We start from the raw sequence: 19,896 nt of genomic DNA, 5'->3' as shown, positions 1-19,896 counted from the left end.
CCTGTGATAGCAGGGAGCTGAACTAGATGGGACCCCTTTGACCTGATCCAGCAGGCTATTATGTTCTTAAAACAGGAGCTTATTTTTTATTTTTAATATTCCCTACTGGATGAATTTCATCCCTTTTAAAGAGAGCCACTTCTCTCTGTGTTTTTAAAATAAATTTAATCTTACGCATCCGAGTCTGGGACTGAGCTGCTTTAAAAGCCCCAAACACCCAAACATCCACCCAACTCCATGTGGGTAGATCTTCAGAACATCCAGAAGCCAAAAGACTCCCCCAAAAGCATCTCTGGGAGACCCACCTCAGAAGCTTCAGAAGGCCAGTCAGCCATGGAGATAGTCATCTTGTACTGGGTGTTGCTGTCGAAAAAGGAAGGAGAGAGAACTGTCATTCCCAGTCCCCGCTTCCCTGTCTCTTTGCACAGCAAAGCCCAGCTGGGTTATTCCAGCTGCCCCACTGGAGAGGCCCAGGGGTCAGTGCAAGACGGAGAGCAGGCCTTCTGTGCCTCGGGAACTTTGTGGGACGCCGCCTGTACTTACTTGCAGGTCTCCTTGCAAGACTCGATGCAGGTCTGGCGGATCTCCAGTTGGTTGCGCAGCTCAGAGAAGCAATATGCTGCAGAGTTCAAACAAAGCACAGTCATTGCTTTCAGGAACTTGAGTGGAGTTGTTTTCTCCCTGTCGAATTTGCGGGGCTTAAAAGCTCATGGAAGTGCCAAAGGGGAGAGGGTTGTTCCTGTGATACCGCTTCCTTCACTCAGGGCCGGATTTAGGTCTGATGAGGCCCTAAGCTACTGAAGGTAATGGGGCCCTTTATGTATCCAGCTGTCCTTTGTCAACAACAAATTGTCCCTGTTTTTTTGTGTTGAATATATGCTATATGGTAATTTATGGACCTAATAGGTATCTAAATCCATTTAGAAACACTGTTGCTGTATGTAGGCTTTATTTTATTTGTTTATCTTATATTTTGGAAATGTACATCCAGTTTTTTCCCCCTTTAAATTTTGTGGGGGCCCCCAAGAGAGTGGGGCCCCTAAGCTATAGCTTGTTTAGCTTATACGTAAATCTGGCACTGCCCTCACCCCAAATCAAGCTGCTGTTGTCCGGAGCGGAACTGAAGGTCCACACTGCTCTGGCAACCCGTCCCACATTCATAAGAACTTGACCTTATGGTGTGGCAACACTTTGGAACTCCCTGCCTATTGATATCAGGCAGGCACCTTCACTGCACACCTGCTGAAAACATAATTGTTTAAAACTGTCTTCAATATATTGTTATTTAAACTTTTCAAACATTTAAATTATTGTTGTTGATTTACACTTTTAATGCTTTTTTGTGTAAACCACTTTGAGGTGGGTTGTGTTTTTATGATTAAGTGGTGTATAAAGACTCTATGAAATAAAACAAAACAGATTATCTTCACAAGTTGAATCTAAAATTGCAAGCTTTGACACTTCGCTTTTTAAAAAACACACCAAACGATGGAAAGACATTCAAAACAAAAACAGATGCATGAGTTTTAATTCCTGGCCCTTTCAAAGCATTGCCCTGGCTCCCAGTGTCCCTTCATTGCTTGACTAATCCATCATGGTCAATGACCCATTTACACAGGTGGAACACACACAATATCCAACACCCACTAAATAAACCAAATAGCTGTAACTAAACAAGGAAGCTGGACTGCTTGGGCAGTGTTTGCAGGGCAAACACACTTTCCCCAAGAAGGGGAGCACCCCCCGCGTCCTTTCTGTGTCCATTCTCACCCCAGTCTGGAAACTCCTGATTGTTGCAGTAAGGCTTCCCTTGGACCCTAGGGAAGGAGTAGTGGCAGCAGTTGCAGTCCTTCACCATCCAAGCTTGGAAGCAGGAACGTAGGCAAGCCTGGAGGAAGAGAGGACTCTGCTTAGAGCCAGCGGGTTCCCAAGAGGACTTGGAATCATAGAATGGTAGAGTTGGAAGGGACCACGAGGGTCATCTGGTCCAATCCCCCTGCAATGCAGAAATCCTTTGCCCAATGTTGGGCTCGAACCCACAACCCTCAGATTAAGAGCCTTATGCTCTACCGATTGAGCTATCCCTCCAAGAGGGGACCTTGCGTTAAGTCTCTCTCTCAGCCTCCATCCCCCATGTGAGGAGGGAGACCAACTGAGAAAGGACATCACCTGTATTTATAGCTGCAACAGGTAAATCAAACCTTGGGTCAGGTCCAACCGTGACCTCAGCACAGTGGCGTAGCGTGGGTTGTCAGCACCCGGGGCAAGGCAAGTAATTTACGCCCCCTAACCCGTGGATTTGCGCCCCCTAACCCTAACCTCAACCCCCAGATGTTGCGCCCGGTGCGGCCGGCCCCCCCTGCACCCCCCACGCTACGCCACTGCCTCAGCAACCCACCACTATCGGACCTTCTTGAAACTGCATCAAAAGTTGCTAAGGAGACACAACTTGGGACAAACTTGCTTGACTGGATGGTTGAGGGGGAACAGAACACAGTCTGTATTACTTACCTGGATGGAGTAGGTTGTCCTGTAGACCGCTCCTGTGGAGCTCTCCTTGCGGTCTTCCATGGTGCAGTTGGAGCAGGGCTCAGTTGGCACTGTTTCCTCCTGCAGGGAGGAGGAGGGGAGAAGTAAAACCTTTCTGGATTTGTTGGGTCAGGAAATCCTCCTTGCCCCTAGCCCCAGCTACCTGTCCCTGAGGAAGAGGGCAACCTAGGTGAGTTAGGTTTCCACCGTATCTCCTCCTGCTGAGACCAGATCCTAGGATTGTAGAATTACAGAGCTGAAAGAGACTCCAAGGGTCTTCTAGTCCAACCCCCTGAAATGCTCAAGAACCCCTGACCAACGACCAGATAAGCTGATTCCACTCAATTCCTAGTGGAGGGATCAGGGAAAAAGCCCAAACAACTTTGCCCCCAGGCACTGGGGAAGCTCCATTTATCTGAATCCACCCAACATCTCATCACAGGACTTAGAAGTGGTTGTGACCCAGCTGCCTACTCCCTCATCTTGGCAAGAGACGTTCTTCTGCAGACTAGGAGGCTCCATTCAGTCTAAAAACCTGACTCATCCTAAGCCTGGAATGGGCAAAAAAGTGCATATTGGATTTTATAATGTCCCTACATTCCCTAGTCCATCCTTTTGCAGCCTGCTGTTGCCCAGATGTTTTGGACATCAGCCACAGCCGGCTGTATGGAAACATAGCCACTGGCGGCCGGGGCGGATGAGAAGGGTTGTAATGCAAAACATCCAGAGGGCAGCTTAACTCAATGGCAGAACATCCAGTTCAATCCTAAATGGCATCTCCAGACAGGAATAGGAATGGCCCCCTGCCTGAAGCACCGGAGATCTGCTGCCCATCAGTGTAGACAATACTGAGCTAGATGGACCAGGTGTCTTCCTTTGTCCCGGTTTAAATCAGCCCTTGATTCAGAAACAAAGAGGACTGGAACCTTGTGTTGTTTTAAAGGGAAGGACCATCGCTCAGTGGTAGTAGAGCATTTACTTCCTATGTTCCTAGTTAATAGTTGATCCGCGCTACTGAAGTTCTTGCCTCTTGGCACACATCAGACAGGTATTATTTACCAGCTGTTCTTCCACTATAGACTTTACTGGGCTTTTAAACCTGTTTACGTCCTTTACAACATGAGTGGTGATTTTCCCTCCCAGGAAGCAGAGCGGCCAAGGCAGAGTAAGGCAAGTTGCCTTTGGCTATGGAAGAAACCAAACACCTTGCACCTTCCATGTTTGGAGGGCTTGTCTGCCATTGTTTACATGAAAACAGTTTACATGAGCAGGAGTCGAAGGAAGGAGACGACCGCCAGCCTTTCCTTCTCGGAGACACATTTAGAGCAGTGGAGATGTACTTAGGGACTTGGGAAAAGAGGAGACAGCCGGCTGCTCCCTCCCCAGCCTCCTGCCCCTTGGCTGAAACAAACTTTGGCTTTTCAATTTACAGTTGTTGGGATTTTGTGCAAGAGGGGAGGAATGCTGGGAAACTTGCCCTTCGACTTGCTTTGCAGAAAGCAGCAGCAATATGCGTGGCAGCAGCAGAGGCCTCCAGCAAAGGAGAGTCCCCACCACTCAAGCCACCCACTCTGCTCTGCAGAGGTAACCTCTGCTCATCAGGGGAATCACAGAATTGTAAAGTTGGAAGGGCATTTATTCCATCCACTGCAATGCGGGAATCACAGCTATGGGGTTACTTCCAAACAAACAAACACAACCACCCTGTATGCTTGGGAGCTACTCTGGCCAGGAGGCAAAACTGCCCCACAACCCCCAATACAAGGACAGAGGGAAGAGGGAAAGGCACTCTGCACATGCTCAAGGACATCCTATTTGTTTGTTTTTGCTGATATACATATACATATACATATACATATACATATACATATACATATACATATACATATACATACATACATACATACATATATTTATAATCTGCAGGTTCCTAAGCTGATTCCTGGCCTCCAAACTCACCTAAGACTAAGTCTGGAATTATGGACCCAACTGCCCAGAGAAAGAAATCCAATCTCAGGGTGACTTAAAATCAAGAGAGCAGGCACTGAAAGGTGTTTCCCTTCTCTGAGTTGTTTTAGACCAGTGGTTCCCAAATCATTTGGGCTACTGTCCCCTTGGTTCCATAAACTCATCCCCAGTGTTCTCTACCCTATAAAAAGCATTATTCAGAATAGCGGTTTGCAGGACCCAGTAAGGAAGACAATAACCCAACATAATTCAAAACAGTCACCATTAATAGCCCGTTTATTCAAAATCCAGTTTAAAATATTTAGCTTCATTAACAAAACTTGACAGACTTGATCCCCTGATACTAGCTTTTCAGAGTCTGATAGTCATTCACACCTCCAGCACCCCCCCCCGCCCCCTTGCCTCTGAGCAGCCCCTTAGGTAATCCTGCAGCCCCGCAGGGGGCAGCACACATTGGGAACCACTGTTTTAAACTGTGTTTTAATTGTTGTAACCCACTCTGGGACCTTCGGGTGGAGGACTTGATGATGACGATGATAAATTAAGACTAAATTAACAATTGGAGTGAAGTGGAGAAATCATCACCTGGTAAGTAGGATAGTCTTGATACAGATTCTTTATAGGGATGTCTGACCCGTTCACCGTGCAGTCGCTGTAAGGAGCTCCCATCCGCACAAGTTCATCCTAGAAAGAAAGAAAGAAATCTTAAGGGCAGGTGGGATCCCTGAACAGTTGCTTCTTGCTCTCAGTTCTCCTGCCACCCCATAAAAGAAGCACCAGATCCCTGAAAGGCAGTGATACTGCCCTGAAATGAAGAGAGGAAGGGGGCTTTGCTCCCTGCATGCAAAAGTCTCTGTTTTGTTGCGCCAATGTGTTAAGAAAACACCAGAAACATCTGTATGTTTTCCTGAAGTCTTAGGCTGTGTACACTTCCCTGGGCTGAAAACAGAGCGAGATTGTACTTTTTTCAATTAAGATCAAAGCTGGTTTTGTGGGGAAGTGCACCATAATGCAGAATTTCATAGGAAACGGCAGGATAGGTATGGATTGGCTAATGTCATGTGTACGCCTCTTCCCAAACCAGTTGTGGGAGCACACTGGATGCAGAATAAACAGGAGCATGTGAACGCAGCCTTGCAAGCAAAGTAGGTACATCAGAAAAGCCTGGGTGCCGGACTAGGCCAAAGAGGACCATCTAATCCAGCCTCCTGTGCAAGCAACAGCATTCAGCTCACCTGGGATTCCCAGAAACTGGTATTCAGAGGCGTACTGCCTCCGACAGAGGACAGTGCCATAAGAGCAGGAGGAGAGACTTGCTTTTGAATTAGACCAAAGGGGCCCAACCTAGTCCAGCCTCCTGTTCTCACACTGGCCAACCAGATGCCTTAATGGGAAACCTGCAAGCAGGACCTGAACACAAGCACCTTCTGCACCTGCCCGTGGTTCCCAGGAACTGGTATTGCAGGACAGCAAGAAGGGAGGACACTCCCTCTTGCCCCGACTCTTGGTGAAACTGGATTTTAGGTGTACTGAAACAGGCACCCTGATTTTCTGTCTTGCTGGATAAAGTTTGGCTTCAGGGTGGGGAGGAGTTTCGGCCAAGGAAGGCTTGGCGTTTGAGTCTTCCTAAAGCAGAGTCCTGTCATCTTAAAAAGCAGAGACATCACCTTGCCAACAAAGGTCCATATAGTAAAAGCTATGGTTTTCCCAGTAGTGATGTATGGAAGTGAAAGCTGGAGCATAAAGAAGGCTGATCGCCGAAGAATTGATGCTTTTGAATTATGGTGCTGGAGGAGACTGCAAGAAGACCAAACCTATCCATTCTTAAGGAAATCAGCCCTGAGTGCTCCCTGGAAGGACAGATCCTGAAGCTGAGGCTCCAATACTTTGGCCACCTCATGAGAAGAGAAGACTCCCTGGAAAAGACCCTGATGTTGGGAAAGATGGAGGGCACAAGGAAAAAGGGATGACAGAGGACAAGATGGTTGGACAGTGTTCTCGAAGCTACAAACATGAGTTTGACCAAACTGCGGGAGGCAGTGGAGGACAGAAGTGCCTGGCATGCTCTGGTCCAGGGGGTCACGAAGAGTCGGACACCACTAAATGACTAAACAACAACAAAGCAGAGTCCCACCTCCCTACTGGCTGGACCAAGCAAGTTGGCTGGACCCAAGGGAGTCTCAGCCACTCCCGTCCCCGCCCCAAGTTCTGCGAACAGTCGAGACATGCCAGGCACCTACCACCAAGACGCCAATGGAGGTCTCTGTCCCAGACATGGCATAGACGCCCTGATCCTTCAGGAAAGGGAAGGTCTTCTGCTCATGCAGCATCAGCCAGGCCCCAGCCGTCGAGGTGAGGTAGGGGATGTAGTCGTCTTGGCTGATGTCCAGGATCAGCTTCAGCCCTGGGCAAAGGGAGCAAAGACCAGTCATCAGCCTGCGTCCCCCAGCAAGCAGCGCGGGGGCTGGAATCGGCAGTGGGGGCTGGGCACAAAGAGAGACACAAAGTCCCCACCTGAGCCTCATTCTAGCTGCAACAGGCACCTTTGGAGAGGAGAAGAGAGGGCTTGGCTCTGTCTGGCCTGGGGAGGACTCTGTGGTCTCTTCTAGTCTAGGGAGCAAAGCCGGCTCTGCCATTAGGCAGAGGGAGGTGGCTGACTCAGGCAGGAAAAAAGAGAGCCATCAGGGCCTCAGGTGCCAAAATAACATGGACATGCTTTCATGCTGGGAGGGAAGACTCCATTGGCTCTTCTGCCTCCAGGGACAAAATGTCCTAAGCCGGCCCTGCTGTTGGGGTGGCTGGTTGCCTGCCATGCACAGGCCTTGCAGGACTGCATGGCTTGGGGGCAGAGCATTAGTTCAAGCCTCTGCTGGGCATCTCCAGTGAAAAGGTCACAGGGTTGGGAAAGTTACAGGGAACCAGGCAGAAGGCCTTCTCGGTAGTGGCACCCACCCTGTGGAATGCCCTCCCTCCAGATGTCAAAGAGAACAACAACTACCAGACTTTTAGAAGACATCTGAGGGCAGCCCTGTTTTGGGAAGCTTTTAATGTTTGATGCATCACTGTATTTTAATATTTTGTTGGAAGCCACCCAGAGTTGCTGGGGAAGCCCAGCCAGATGGGCGGGGTATAAATAATAAAGTATTATTATTATTATTATTATTATTATTATTATTATTATTATTATTATTATTATTATTATTATTATTATTATTGTTATTATTATTAGAGAGCCAGGAGACTGGGCCTGGCTTGACCTTTGGGGCCTAGAACAGATTAGGAATGCCCAGCTAAACAGCAGGTGCTTTCCCCATCACTCCCTCCACCTGGAGGCCTGGGAATCAGGCCCCTTTTCACGATGGCACCCTAAGACTCCAGAGCCCCCCCTTCCTACTCAGAGGAACCTGCAAGGACATTCAGATTTGGAAGGGGAAAGCAAAGCCAGATGTCAGGGCTGCTCCTTCACCTCTTCTGCGCTACCTACCAAACTCTGCGCCAGGATTGGAAGAGATGAGTGGCTTCTTCTCCACGCCCCAGTTGAAGATGTAGCAGTTGCCGTGGTCCGGGTGGTAGAGGTGGGTGAAGTTCCTGCAGAAGGAAGCCCAGGTGAGAAAGGGGGGAGAGGGGCGCACATCTGGGAAGGGAGCAGTTCACTCGGCTTGCAAAAAACAAAACAAAACAAAACCTTTCAGACGAGGGACCCTCTAATACACCAGTGGTCTCCAAACATTTTTTTTGGGGGGGGTCTCACCCCCTTGGTTCCCTAAACTCCTCTCCAGTCCCCTCCACCCCAAATAAAGCATTATTCAGAACAGTGGTTTGCATGACCCAGTAAGGGAGATAATAACCCAATACAGTTTAAAACAGTCACACCCCCTGTGAAGTAGGAATGTGTGTTTATTCAACATGCAGTTAAAACTAGTTTAATTCATTCAACAACACTGATGAACTTGATGCAGGGATACCAAGGTTTTCAGAGCACGATAGCCCTTTAAACCTCCAGTCCCAACCCCCTGTTGCCCCTTTTCACACTTAGTGAAGTGCAGTTCCACCCATTTTGGGGACCACTCTGCCACAGCCAAGAGAAACAAAAACTTGCTATTTTTTGCGTCAAACCTTTCAGTGTCCAAAATGCCCTCTCCTGTCTGTCCAGACAAATAAAGGCTGAGAGATCAGGATGACCTCCTGTAAAGAAGCAGGATTAGAGCCTGGGTCTTCCACTCCTGCACGAGGGGTCCGTGTAGTGTAGTGGTTAGAATGTTGGACCAGGACCTGGGAGACCAGGGTTCAAATCCCTACTCGGCCATGAAGCTCACCAGGTGACCTTGGGCCAGTCACTGCCTCTCAGCTTGACCTACCTCACAGGGTTGTTGTGAGGATAAAATGTGGGGGAAGAGAACTATGCAGTGCTTTTTTCTAAAAAAAATATGTTTAGGGATACTCTCATTTTGTCTCAAGAAAACCACCATTTTATAGTTCGAATTGGGAAAAATAAATACAGTAAATGGACAAAAGTACAAAGATTCACAAAATGTTTAGGGGTATGCATACCCCCTGCGTCCCGCCAGAATAAAAGCACTGGAACTATGTATGCCGCCTTGAGCTCTTTGGAGGAAAGAAGGTGGGGCATAAATGCAATCCATCCATCAATCAATCAATCAATCAATCAATCAATCAATCAATCACTGCTAATTCCTCTGTCCCCTGTCTGTATTTATCAGTGCCAAAAAAGCTGGTTGTAAATGATCAGAGCCAGCAGCCACCACCTCACTCTGCATCATATTATCAAGGCACCAGTTGAGGAGGGTGGGGGAGCTCTCAAAAATGCCCGAGCCAAAGACCCAAACCACAAACTGCAGCAGAAGGCAACCCCACCCTCTCCCACCAAGCTCCCTGAGCTACAAGCAACACCTGCCCCATCAAAACATCCTAAAGGGCCAAAAAGATATGTCAACTGCTATCTTGATGGCCTTTGGCCAAAGGGGTTTTCTTTCTCCTTTCTTGACAACAAAAGGAGCAGGGCCTGCCTTGAAGGTCAGGTGCATGTCGTCAGGCAAAACTTATTTGCTCACCTGATTTCTGGTCCTCACAAACAGAACCTGAGAGGTCTGGTGACAGACAGGCCTTGGGATAAAAAAGCAAATTGCAAACAAGAGAGCGAAGAGCCAAGTAGAGCAGAAGGAAAGTCAGAGATGCGCCAGTCGGGTGACATTTGGCTTTTGGCACTTGGAAGGGGGGTGAGGGGGTGGCTCTCAGCGAAATCCCAGACGTCACTCCAAAGAGAACGTCCTTCTCAGCCAGAATGATGGGAAGCAGCGGGGTGGGGTCAGCCCTGGAGGAAAGGCCAAGGCCCCTTTAGGCTGCCTCCATGGAAAGACGGCTTCCAAGTTAAGGGGGGAGAATTCAGTTCTTGTTCTGCAATAGAGCAGCCTCATTTGGACTCCTGGGTCCAGTGCTGGACACCACGCTTGAAGGACGCCAACAAAGAGCTTTAGAGAAGCGCAGTGAAGATGGAAAACCAGTCCTGTGAGGGAAGGTTGAAGGAACTGGAGCATATTTAATAGAATCATAGGATGGTTGGAAGGGACCCCCAAAGGTCATCTAGTCCAACCCCCTGTGATGTAGGAATCGCAGCTAAAGAATCCTTGACAGGTGGCCATCCAAGCTCTGCTTAGAAACCTCCAAGGAAGGAGACTGTGGGAGGCTGGGGAGAAGGTAGGGATACCTGTCCCATGGAAGAGGGGGGAAATGTGCCCTTTGGGCAAAATAAAGTGGGCTTGAGTTACAGGATAGATCTCAGAAGGGCAGCAGAAGAAGCATTGGGGGCCTCTAGGCTGTGTCGCTATTTTGCAGGAGGGATTCAAGAGCAGACAAGAGCTTTAGGTTGGTGCTGTTAAGGCGGATCTGAGTGCTCTGCCTCCCTGGCACAACGTCCACTTGGAAAAAAGAGAAAAGAGGACTTTTGCAGTTATTTAAATGGTGGGTAAATACGTTGAAAAGTGTGGGGTGATTGATGGAAGCCTGCAAACCAGGATTAAGGATTTGTTTTGTTGTGTAACCACCCCATAAACAAATTAGAGGGAACACTCAATAAAGACCGGGCTGAGTCCAACCACTGTGCCAGCTGTGTGCAAGCAAATAAAGTCAAGAGGTCGTCTTGAGGATGAAAAGAGCAATTTGACCCTGACCTGAGAAAGAACTGAGATGGAGTGTGGACTCTCCCTTGCTGGAACTCCACAAGCCCAGGCCAGAGAGCCAGGGTTCAGGGAAGTTCTTGTTCTGCATTTGCAGCATCAACTGAGCGGGGTGGGGTGGACTCGTAATCTGGTGAACTGGGTTCGCGTCCCCGCCTCTCCACATGCAGCTGCTGGGTGACCTTGGGCTAGTCACACTTCTCTGAAGTCTCTCAGCCCCACACACCTCACAGAGTGTTTGTTGTGGGGGAGGAAGGGAAAGGAGAATGTTAGCCGCTTTGAGACTCCTTCGGGTAGTGATAAAGCGGGATATCAAATACAAACTCCTCCTCCTCCTCCTCCTCCTCTTCCAAGACCCCTCCAGTTCTAGAATTGTCCCTGTGGAAGTCTGACTCCAAAACAGGATCTGCCCACAAAGTTTTCTCCCTCTCTCCTAACAGCAGAATTCATGGAAGTGGAATGTTGGAAGATTCTGGACAGATAAGTCCTTCACACAGCACACAGTTGAGCACTGTGAGAACAGGAGGCTGGACTAGACGGGGCATTGGCCAAATCTGCCATTGCACATCAGGAGAATGTCTACTCTGTTGCCCCAAAGCTTGTGGGGCGAAGGGGAAGTCAGAGAGAGTGGTTTTGAGGCTTCTTTGAACCGCCTTTGTAGGAGATACTTGTGCAACAAGGGCAGGGGCTGAGGAGGCCGTGATCCTCCCTGCGTTTGCTTTTGTATGACAGGAGCTGCAGTCATAGCCAATGTGGGCAGAGCACAGTGCCGGGCGACAGATGTGCTGGGAGCCAGTAGGAGGCCCTTCTTGTTTCGGCTAAGGGAGAGAGGAAATGAGTCCTGTGCTTCTGTGAGTTCCAGAGCTCTGGCCAGTGGCCAGGCGAGCCTGACTGCAGCAAGCCCAGGTCAGCCCGCCTAGCCTGGGGCTCTGATAACCAATCTGTTAACCAATCTGTTCCTGGTTTAATTAAATAGCCCCAAGTGTTTGCTGATTGATAATTAGCCGCAATGTACTGGACACGGGTGACTCAGCAACAGGGAAAGAAAACCCTCCATCTACAGAGCAAGCCAAGCCATTCCTCATCTTTCAGATGCAGGCAGCGAGCAAACTTTGCAGCTACACAGAAGCATTCTTCAGTGTCCCAAGCAAGACCAGATCGCTGATTAATTCTTAGTCCTTGTATACAAAAGCAGAAATCCTTCTCATTACCATGCAACATTACCAGGTTGACATCAGCCTGGACGTGGAACATCGCTCTTAAATTTTATTATGATTCCTCTGGCAATGATCATCTGCGTCTGAAAAAGGCTTCTGTGTAATCTGAAAGGTCACACGCCAAGCATTTGGCCAATCCAACAAAAAGAGAGTTTTGCTTCTCCTGCTGGATGGGACTCATGCAGCAGCTGAAATATTGGGCCAAAAGTTGTGTCCATTTCAAGGTGGGGGCAGAGGTGGCGGTGGCGGCAGATTGTCCATTGGAAGCTGACCAAGACTTGCATTCCTTTCAGCGATTCTGCAAACTTGTCTTATTTGTTCTGGCCTCTAAGCTTCTGAGGGTCTAGGATTTTAGGTCTATTAAAATCTGATTCCAGTACACTGGATGTCATTTTTCAGACAGTAATCCACCCAAAACCTTGAGACTGGGCTAGAAATTTAATTAAATCAAATCAGGCTATTGGTGCCAGTAAGAAGCGCTAAGGCGCAGCGGCGTAGCGTGAGTTGTCAGCACCCGGGGCAACGCAAGTAATTTGCGCCCCCTAACCCGGGGCAAGGCACGTAATTTGCGCCCCCCTAACCCCTAACCTGCGAGTTGCCGCTGGCGCTGCCGCCCAAACGACGCCGCTTGCCCGGAGGAGGAGGGGGGCAGAGAGGCGAGGAAAATGCAACGGCCCAGCAGCTGCAGCAGCAGCGGCGGAGGCGGGGCTGTGAGGAGGGGCTGCCTGGCGCGTCCTCCGCGGCGAGCGCTGAGAGCCGCTGCCTGCCGGGCGCCTTCAGCCCGGACGCGCGCACAGCTCGTCGGTTCCGCGAGACATGCGGCTCTGCTACAGCCTGCGCCCGAGGCTCTTCGGCAACTCCGGAGGCAGCGAGCGCGCCCCCCCAGATGTTGCGCCCGGTGCGGCCTGCCCCCCTGGCACCCCCCACGCTACGCCACTGCTAAGGCAGCAGTGGGAGTAGGGTGGAGCTGGATGGGACAGCTCCTTAAATCCATCTTCTGCACACACCCCCAGCCATCTCCTCTGAACTAGGAAGCAGCTCTAGCCTTTGCCAGCCGGGCACCCTCCAGCTGTTTTGCACCACAACTCCCAGGTGCACTGGCAAGGGCTGATGGGAGCTATAGTCCACATCAGCTGGAAGGCCCTAGACTGGTGGAGTCTGCTGTAGATCACTGTGCAGTACCATCCTTGGATTTTGGGTGCAATTTGAGCCAAGGAAGGAATGGAAATTATTGATAGCTCCCTGCAGATCTTATGCACATTTCATAGCTTGCACATGTCATCTTGTACTGCAGATCTGGCGATACAAATTCACGGAGGAGACACAGCTATCAATGGCTACTAGCCATGATGGGTATGTTCTGCCTCCACTGTTGGAGGCAATATGTCTCTGAGTATCACGTGTTGAGAATCACAAGTGGGGAGAGCTGTTGCTCCCAGGTGCTGCTTGCTAGGAGAATGCTGGACCAGGCTGGGCCTCACTGGTCTGATCCAGCAGCTGGGCTCTTCTGCTGGGCTCAGGGTAACTCCTTTCCTGCTGTGCATTGGGTTTTTCATGCAGCTGCCCCCACCATTCTGCTCAAGCTCAGAATCAAACAAACCCCTGTGTTGCAAAGAGAACGTTGGCAATGTACAGGCAACACGATGACCATGTACATACGCAATAAACAATCTTTTATAGAATTCCTTCAAACCATAACAAGTCCAAAATGAAATCTTTAGTCTCGTCTCTGAAAATCTTTAAATGAAGCGAGGTACCAAACTTTGTACGATGAGCTGTGAAGCTTTGTGTATTCAGCAAATATGATGTCCAACACTGAACAGTGATTCCGGATCTAGACTACCGTTTTGTAGAATTCTTCGTCAGCATGGTGGGAGGATATAGAATTGCTTCATAAACTCATCTTATTTCGAATGAATGTATATAAATGAAAATATCAAATGCTGTGACTACATTATTACATGAGCACTGTTCCACAGCATTTGATATCCGTACAAAGTTTGGTACCTCACTTCATTTAAAGATTTTCAGTTAAACAAAAACACGGCAAGGTCCCCCCCAGATACCTACTTGTAATTGCAAGGCTCTGCTCCAAACAGACAGGCCAGGATCATTTCCTCTGCCTTGTAGCCCATCTCAATCCTCTCTCTCTCTGTCTTCTGGGACAAGATGCTGGTGGACTGCAAGACGTACCACTCGGTCACTGCCTGGGCTGCGCTGGTGAAGTTCCGGTAGGTGCAACTGGTACCGTTATTGGTGCACTTTGAGCAGAATTAGAGAGTGGTGAGGGAGAGAAGCAAAAGGAGGCACGTTTTTGCAGAAGAGATCACTAAATGGAACCTCTATGTTCAGGGACAGCTGGAGTCACAGGAGAAGGGACCTATGTCAGAGGCACAGCACCTGCTTGGCATGCAGAAGGTCCTAGTTTCAGACTCTGACATCATCTCCAGGTAGGTCTAGGAGTCTTGCCTTGAACTCTGGGGAGCCATTGCTGCCAGTTAGTGCAGACGATGCTGAGTTAGATGGACCAGCGGTCCAGCTTCCTGGGTTCTAATGAGGTTTCAAATGAATGAATGGAGGAGTCAGCTAGCAATGGCTATAGGTCATGCTGCACCTGGGAACTGCAGGTGAGGATCTCCTGTTGCCCTCAGGGCCTGCTTGTGGATTCTTCCTGTTGCTGCTTCTGGTTGACCCCCCTTTGGCCTGATCCAGCACTGCAGGGATTGCCTGATTTTTTTAGCTCCCCCCTGCTTGCTTGTGGCTTTATCAGAGGCACCTGACTAGGTGAGATGACGGACCCACCCCTTCGAATGGAGGTGCAACAAAGAGGGCCAAAAACAGCTTTGGGGAAGGCTAGAGACAGCAGCTTCTTCTTCTCCTTTGCTTCCGGTTTCAGACATCCAGGGTTCATAAGGACTTAAGAAGAGCTGGCTGGATCAGGCCAAAGTCCAGCATCCTGTTCTCACAGTGGCCAACCACTGTGGCTCGTGGGAAACCTGCAAGCAGGAACTAAGCACACAAGCAACACTTGGTTCCCGTGGCTTTTAGCAACTGGTATTCAGAGGCACTGCCATATATAGAATATAGAGGCAGAGCTTATCCATCATGGCTATTAGCTTCCTCCATGAATTTGTGTAGCCCTCTTTTAAAGCCATCCAAATTGGTAGTCATCACTTCCTCCTGCGGGAGGGAGTTCCATTATTCAACTATGCATTGTATGAAGAATTTCTCTGTCACACGGTGACATGTTCCCAGTGTTCCCCCTCTTTCACCTGGGGCAGAGCAGGATGACTCAGTGGTGCACCTCCCCTCCCCACCTACTGGTCCCCCCCCACCTCCATTGGTCCCGTGGGCCCCCCTCCCCTTACCAGCTTTAAGGCCAGCTTGCAGTTCTTGCCATCTAGGTTTGCAAAAGAGGAGTGGTTTCCGAGGATGTCATAGATGACTGGATGAGTCTTGTTGCTTTCATCAATGAGCATTAGGGGGATCTGGTTCCACAGCTGCATGTTCAGATCCTGGCTAGAGTTTGTTGGGCTAGACACAGTCATGTTCTCGTTGGGAGGCTGCAGGATTTGTCCAAGGGCGGCGTTAATGAGGTTGTCCAACTCCTGCAAGTAGGGCTTTGCTTTGGAATATCTGGAAAGCAACCATCCCTAAGTTTAGTTCTCCCCATTCGCCTGTGAATGTCATGAAAATGCAACAATATCGTGGTGCAAATTTCTTCTCATAGGCACATTTTTGCAATGCTGTTTCCCACTTCTGACTTTCTCTAAAAGCTGTAAATTCCAGCTAAATTACCAACATCCTCCATCCTATGACCCTTGAGACAGGCTTACCCAAACCTCCCATCAGCCCCAACCAGCACAGTCATAGCAAGATGTGGAAGGTATAAGCTGTAGCCCCAAACTCCTGGAGGGCTGGGGGGGGGGAAGTCTGCCCTAAAACATTACACCTTCCCCTGGGCATCCCTGCTCTTGCCACACAGGTGCCAACTGCTTTCCAACTGGTGGTGTGTACGCTGACCATGAACTTTTGCCTTCGAAGGTCCAAGGCAGATAGTTTTTATGCACAGGAATCCCCAGAATGAAAAGTCTGTTCTGCAGCATTCCAGAGGATAACCCTTGCAAGCATTGAGAGCAGCAGATCCTACAGCCATGCTGCCCAAGGGAGGATGGCTCCTCAGGTGCAGCCATGTGGGTAGACTTCAGGAGCTGCCGCCCTTTGGGGTTCAAGTGTCATCTCTTAATCCCAACTAATTTAGCACATTAAAACAAAAGAGCGACCTGGAAGCTGCATAAGGCCAGAGGGGGATCGTCTAGTCTAGCATCCTGCCCCAATGGGAAACCACCCCAGGCAGGACCACTGACCTAAGAACATAAGAAGAGCCTGCTGGATCAGGCCAATGGCCCATCTAGTCCAGGGTCCTCTACTCTCAGTGGCCAGGCAGATGACCCGATGGGAAGCCCACAGACTGGAAATAAGCATGACAGCACTCCTCTCCCCACCTGTGATTCCCGGAAATCGGTGTGATTCGGAGGCATAACAGCCTCCAACCATGGAGGGAGAAGAAGAAGAAGAGTTTGGATTTGATATCCTGCCTTTCACTCCCTTTAAGGAGTCTCAAAGCGGCTAACATTCTCCTTTCCCTTCCTCCCCCACAACAAACACTCTGTGAGATGAGTGGGGCTGAGAGACTTCAAAGAAGTGTGACTGGCCCAAGGTCACCCAGTAGCTGCATGTGGAGGAGCGGAGACGCGAACCCAGTTTCCCAGATTACGTGACTACCGCTCTTAACCACTACACCACACTACAGCACTGGGAGAACCTACTTGTTGTAGCTAGTAGCCATTAATCTGTGTAAGCCATCTAGGCTGGTGCCCATCACTGCCTCCTGTGGCAAGGAGCTCCATAGTTTCACTCTGCTACGTATGAAGAAGTCCTTTCTCCATCTACCACCATACAGCTTCACTGGGTGACCCTGCTGAGTTCTAGTACAGTGGTGCCTTGCAAGATGAAAAGGATCCGTTCTGTGATTCTCTTCGTCTAGCGGTTTTTTCATCTTGCGAAGCAAGCCCATTGAAGGATTAGCGGATTAGCGCTATTAGCGGCTTTTAGCGGCTTATCTGCTGATCGGATCAGCTGATAAGCGGCTTAGCGGCTTAGAAAAAGGGGGGGAGGGGGAAAAACCAGCAGGAACTCGCAAGACATTGTCGTCTTGCGAAGCAAGCCCATAGGAAATTCGTTTTGTGAAGCACCTCCAAAACGGAAAACTATTTCGTCTAGCGAGTTTTCCGTCTTGCGAGGCATTCGTCTTGAGGGGCACCACTGTATTACGAGGGAGGAAGTTCTCCCTCCCCACTTTGTCCCACAGCACACAAAGCTTTATAGAATCCTAGAACTGTAGACTTGAGAGGGACCCTCAGGGTCATCTAGTCCAACCCCCTGCAATACAGGAGCCACAACTATGCACCTCTGTCTCACACACAGCCTTACTTGCCTTTTTTTCCAAACTAGAAAGCCCACATAACACCTGTTTCAGACAAGGCTGCCCAGATGGGCAGCGGCAACCCAGTCAGATAGGCAGGGTACAAATCATAAAATCATTATTATCACCACTCGGCAGACCAGTTGCAAACCTCCAGATCAAGGGTGCAGAAGCTGTGGGTTGTTGGACTCCAACTCCCATCATCAAGCCCCATCCCTGGGTGGTGATGGCAACTGGAGAAGCAATGGTACTCCTGATCTAGAGCAGCCTTTCTGTCTAGAGCAGCTTTTCTCAACCTATGGGTCCCCAGATGTTGTTGAACTACAACTCCCATCACCCCTAGCTAGCAAGGCCAGAGGTCAGGGATGATGGGAGTTGTAGTCCAACAACATCTGGGGACCCACAGGTTGAGAACCGCTGAGATTCCACCCCCCATGCTGGACTGCAATATTGGATGCCCGCCTTGCGGTGAGTCCGAGGACATTTGTCCTGAAGCAGCTCACCTGTATGGGCTTGCATTGCAGATGGTGACGGCAGGGAAGGTCATGGTCTTGAAGCCAATGGCAAGGGAGGCAGAGACGCCGTAGCTCAGGTATGTTAGGATGAGGGACCCCCAGTTCCAGAAGACCAGGGAGGCAAAGAGCAAGGTCAGTAGGAACCAGATGACTTTCTTCTTGGGTCCCTCGCGGATGATGCGCTTAGGCCCGTGGGTGTTGGTGTTATCGCAGTACCAGACCAGCAGCTCTTTGTAGGTGTAGCCGGGACCCTTCTGGAGGCGATGGAGAGCCTTCACAAAGTACCTCTTCAGGGTCATTTTGGGCTCTGTCATTGGAGGAAACAGGAGCCCGTTAACAAAAACCGTCTGAAAAAACAACACCCAGAGTTGCCATGCAATGCAAAGTTGGCATCTTCCACCTGGCACTACAGGAAACGGTTCAGGGTTTGTGGTTTGAAGCAGACATCGTCCAGTCCCCATCATGGGATAGAGGCCTGCTAGCTGCTATTGTGGCCCCTCCCCCTATGATGCTTGTTTCATTAGTATTATTAGTATTATTTTACTATGTATTGATGCATGTATTTTACAAGGGTGGGAACTAGTGTTATAAACTGGGATAGAATAGCTAGAAGCCAAATGGCTCTTGGGACCTGGGTGCCAAAACAGAATGTCTAGTTGCCATTGCGGGGGGGGGGGGGGGCAACACTTTTTAATTTATTATTTTCATAAGCATGAACTAATATGCAATTCACATAAGTGACACATTGTTAATATCACATTGTTAACAGAAATTGTTAATACATGTTTAATTTTGTGTTTACAGTAAAAGTATTGGGACCATACTTTTTCAAAACACTCTACTCTTTATTATTAAACTCCTTAACATAGTGTCTAAACATATACTTTGAGTCTTCACAGCACATAATTTCAGTAATCCTTGAGTGTCAGCCAGGCGCAAAAAATGGCACCCAGACTTTTTGAGGTGCTCACAAATGGAGAATATTTGGGTGCAAAATGCGCCCGGTGCCCTGCTAATTTCAAACCCTGGCAGGATCATACCCATAACAAAACATTTTTTAAAAAAGCATTCCAAGAGCAGTTAAAAATATTCAAAAAATCGCATTCTAAAGCTGTTACACTTAAAACACCTAATTTTTAAATTAGTTTTAAATGTTCAGGGATCTCAGGGTTGCCAAGGACAGTGTCCTTCCACCATCAGAGGCCTAGGTAAACAGGAATACTTTCATATTCCTTCTGAAAGTCAACAATGTGGGAGAGCATTCTATTAAACAGGGAGCCACTGCTGAAAAGCCCCTGTCATGGGTTAACACCAACTGGGCAACCCCCATTGGTAGAAACCACTTAGAGCCTCCTTTGAAGTACAACCCAGTATATAAAAAATAACTAAATAAATAAATGGTCCTTGACAGGGATGGAGATGGGTCAGAACCGGAGCAGGGGGGTATGAAAAATCTACCAGAAATTTGTTCTCCATAAACCTCATTGAAATGAACGGGAACCGGACAGTGGTGCCAGGCCTGGTGGATTGGGGCCCCTGCTGGAGTCGTCGAGGAGGAAGTCAAGTGCCATGTGGATCTTCCACTCAAGGCACCAAATGTTTTGGTCAACCCTGGATTTAGATTTTGCCAGAATGATTCATATTTGCTCTCTGGAAAGCAGGAGATATTCCTGCCACTCCTTTCTCCATCCCATGCAGATGGGCAAAGCTCTTTTCCCACCATCTGTACAGGGGAGCAGACTATGGCCTGCTAAGGCCTGGCTGCCACAGAAAACCAATTCCCTGTGAAGTGGTGGCGCAGCCTGCCATTTTAGCCTTCACGATGAAGAGCCAGGGAGTTAGGGTGCCATAAGCCAGAGCAACACTTCCAGGGACTCCTGAGGCTGCTTCCAGACTGTTCTCCAGGGGAGCTAATCGTAGACCAGCCAATTCAGGTTGCACAGTTAAAGTAGTGGGTTGGGTGCTCTCGCGCAATCCCCAAAATCCCA

At 49.2% G+C, this 19,896-nt stretch overlaps 1 protein-coding gene across 3 annotated transcripts in view; it reads right to left on the bottom strand.

The window, feature by feature from the left end:
• SCNN1B (sodium channel epithelial 1 subunit beta) overlaps window positions 1-19,896 on the bottom strand; it is a 37,565-nt gene that overhangs the window by 5,296 nt on the left and 12,373 nt on the right. For all 3 annotated transcript variants that reach the window (XM_081170862.1, XM_081170864.1, XM_081170863.1), the window contains exons 3-12: window positions 17,897-18,215; window positions 15,277-15,544; window positions 13,979-14,169; window positions 7,982-8,085; window positions 6,738-6,901; window positions 5,083-5,181; window positions 2,512-2,610; window positions 1,771-1,888; window positions 544-619; window positions 306-363 (exon numbers count right to left, since the gene is read on the bottom strand). In XM_081170862.1, the coding sequence (XP_081026988.1) occupies window positions 306-363; window positions 544-619; window positions 1,771-1,888; window positions 2,512-2,610; window positions 5,083-5,181; window positions 6,738-6,901; window positions 7,982-8,085; window positions 13,979-14,169; window positions 15,277-15,544; window positions 17,897-18,215 (1,496 nt within the window). The remainder of the gene's footprint in view (window positions 1-305; window positions 364-543; window positions 620-1,770; window positions 1,889-2,511; window positions 2,611-5,082; window positions 5,182-6,737; window positions 6,902-7,981; window positions 8,086-13,978; window positions 14,170-15,276; window positions 15,545-17,896; window positions 18,216-19,896) is intronic.

Source organism: Podarcis bocagei, assembly GCF_964188305.1.
Source record: "Podarcis bocagei genome assembly, chromosome: 14".
In the NCBI taxonomy this organism is placed as follows: Eukaryota; Metazoa; Chordata; class Lepidosauria; order Squamata; family Lacertidae; genus Podarcis; species Podarcis bocagei.
This window is presented reverse-complemented; position numbering and strand designations above follow the sequence as displayed.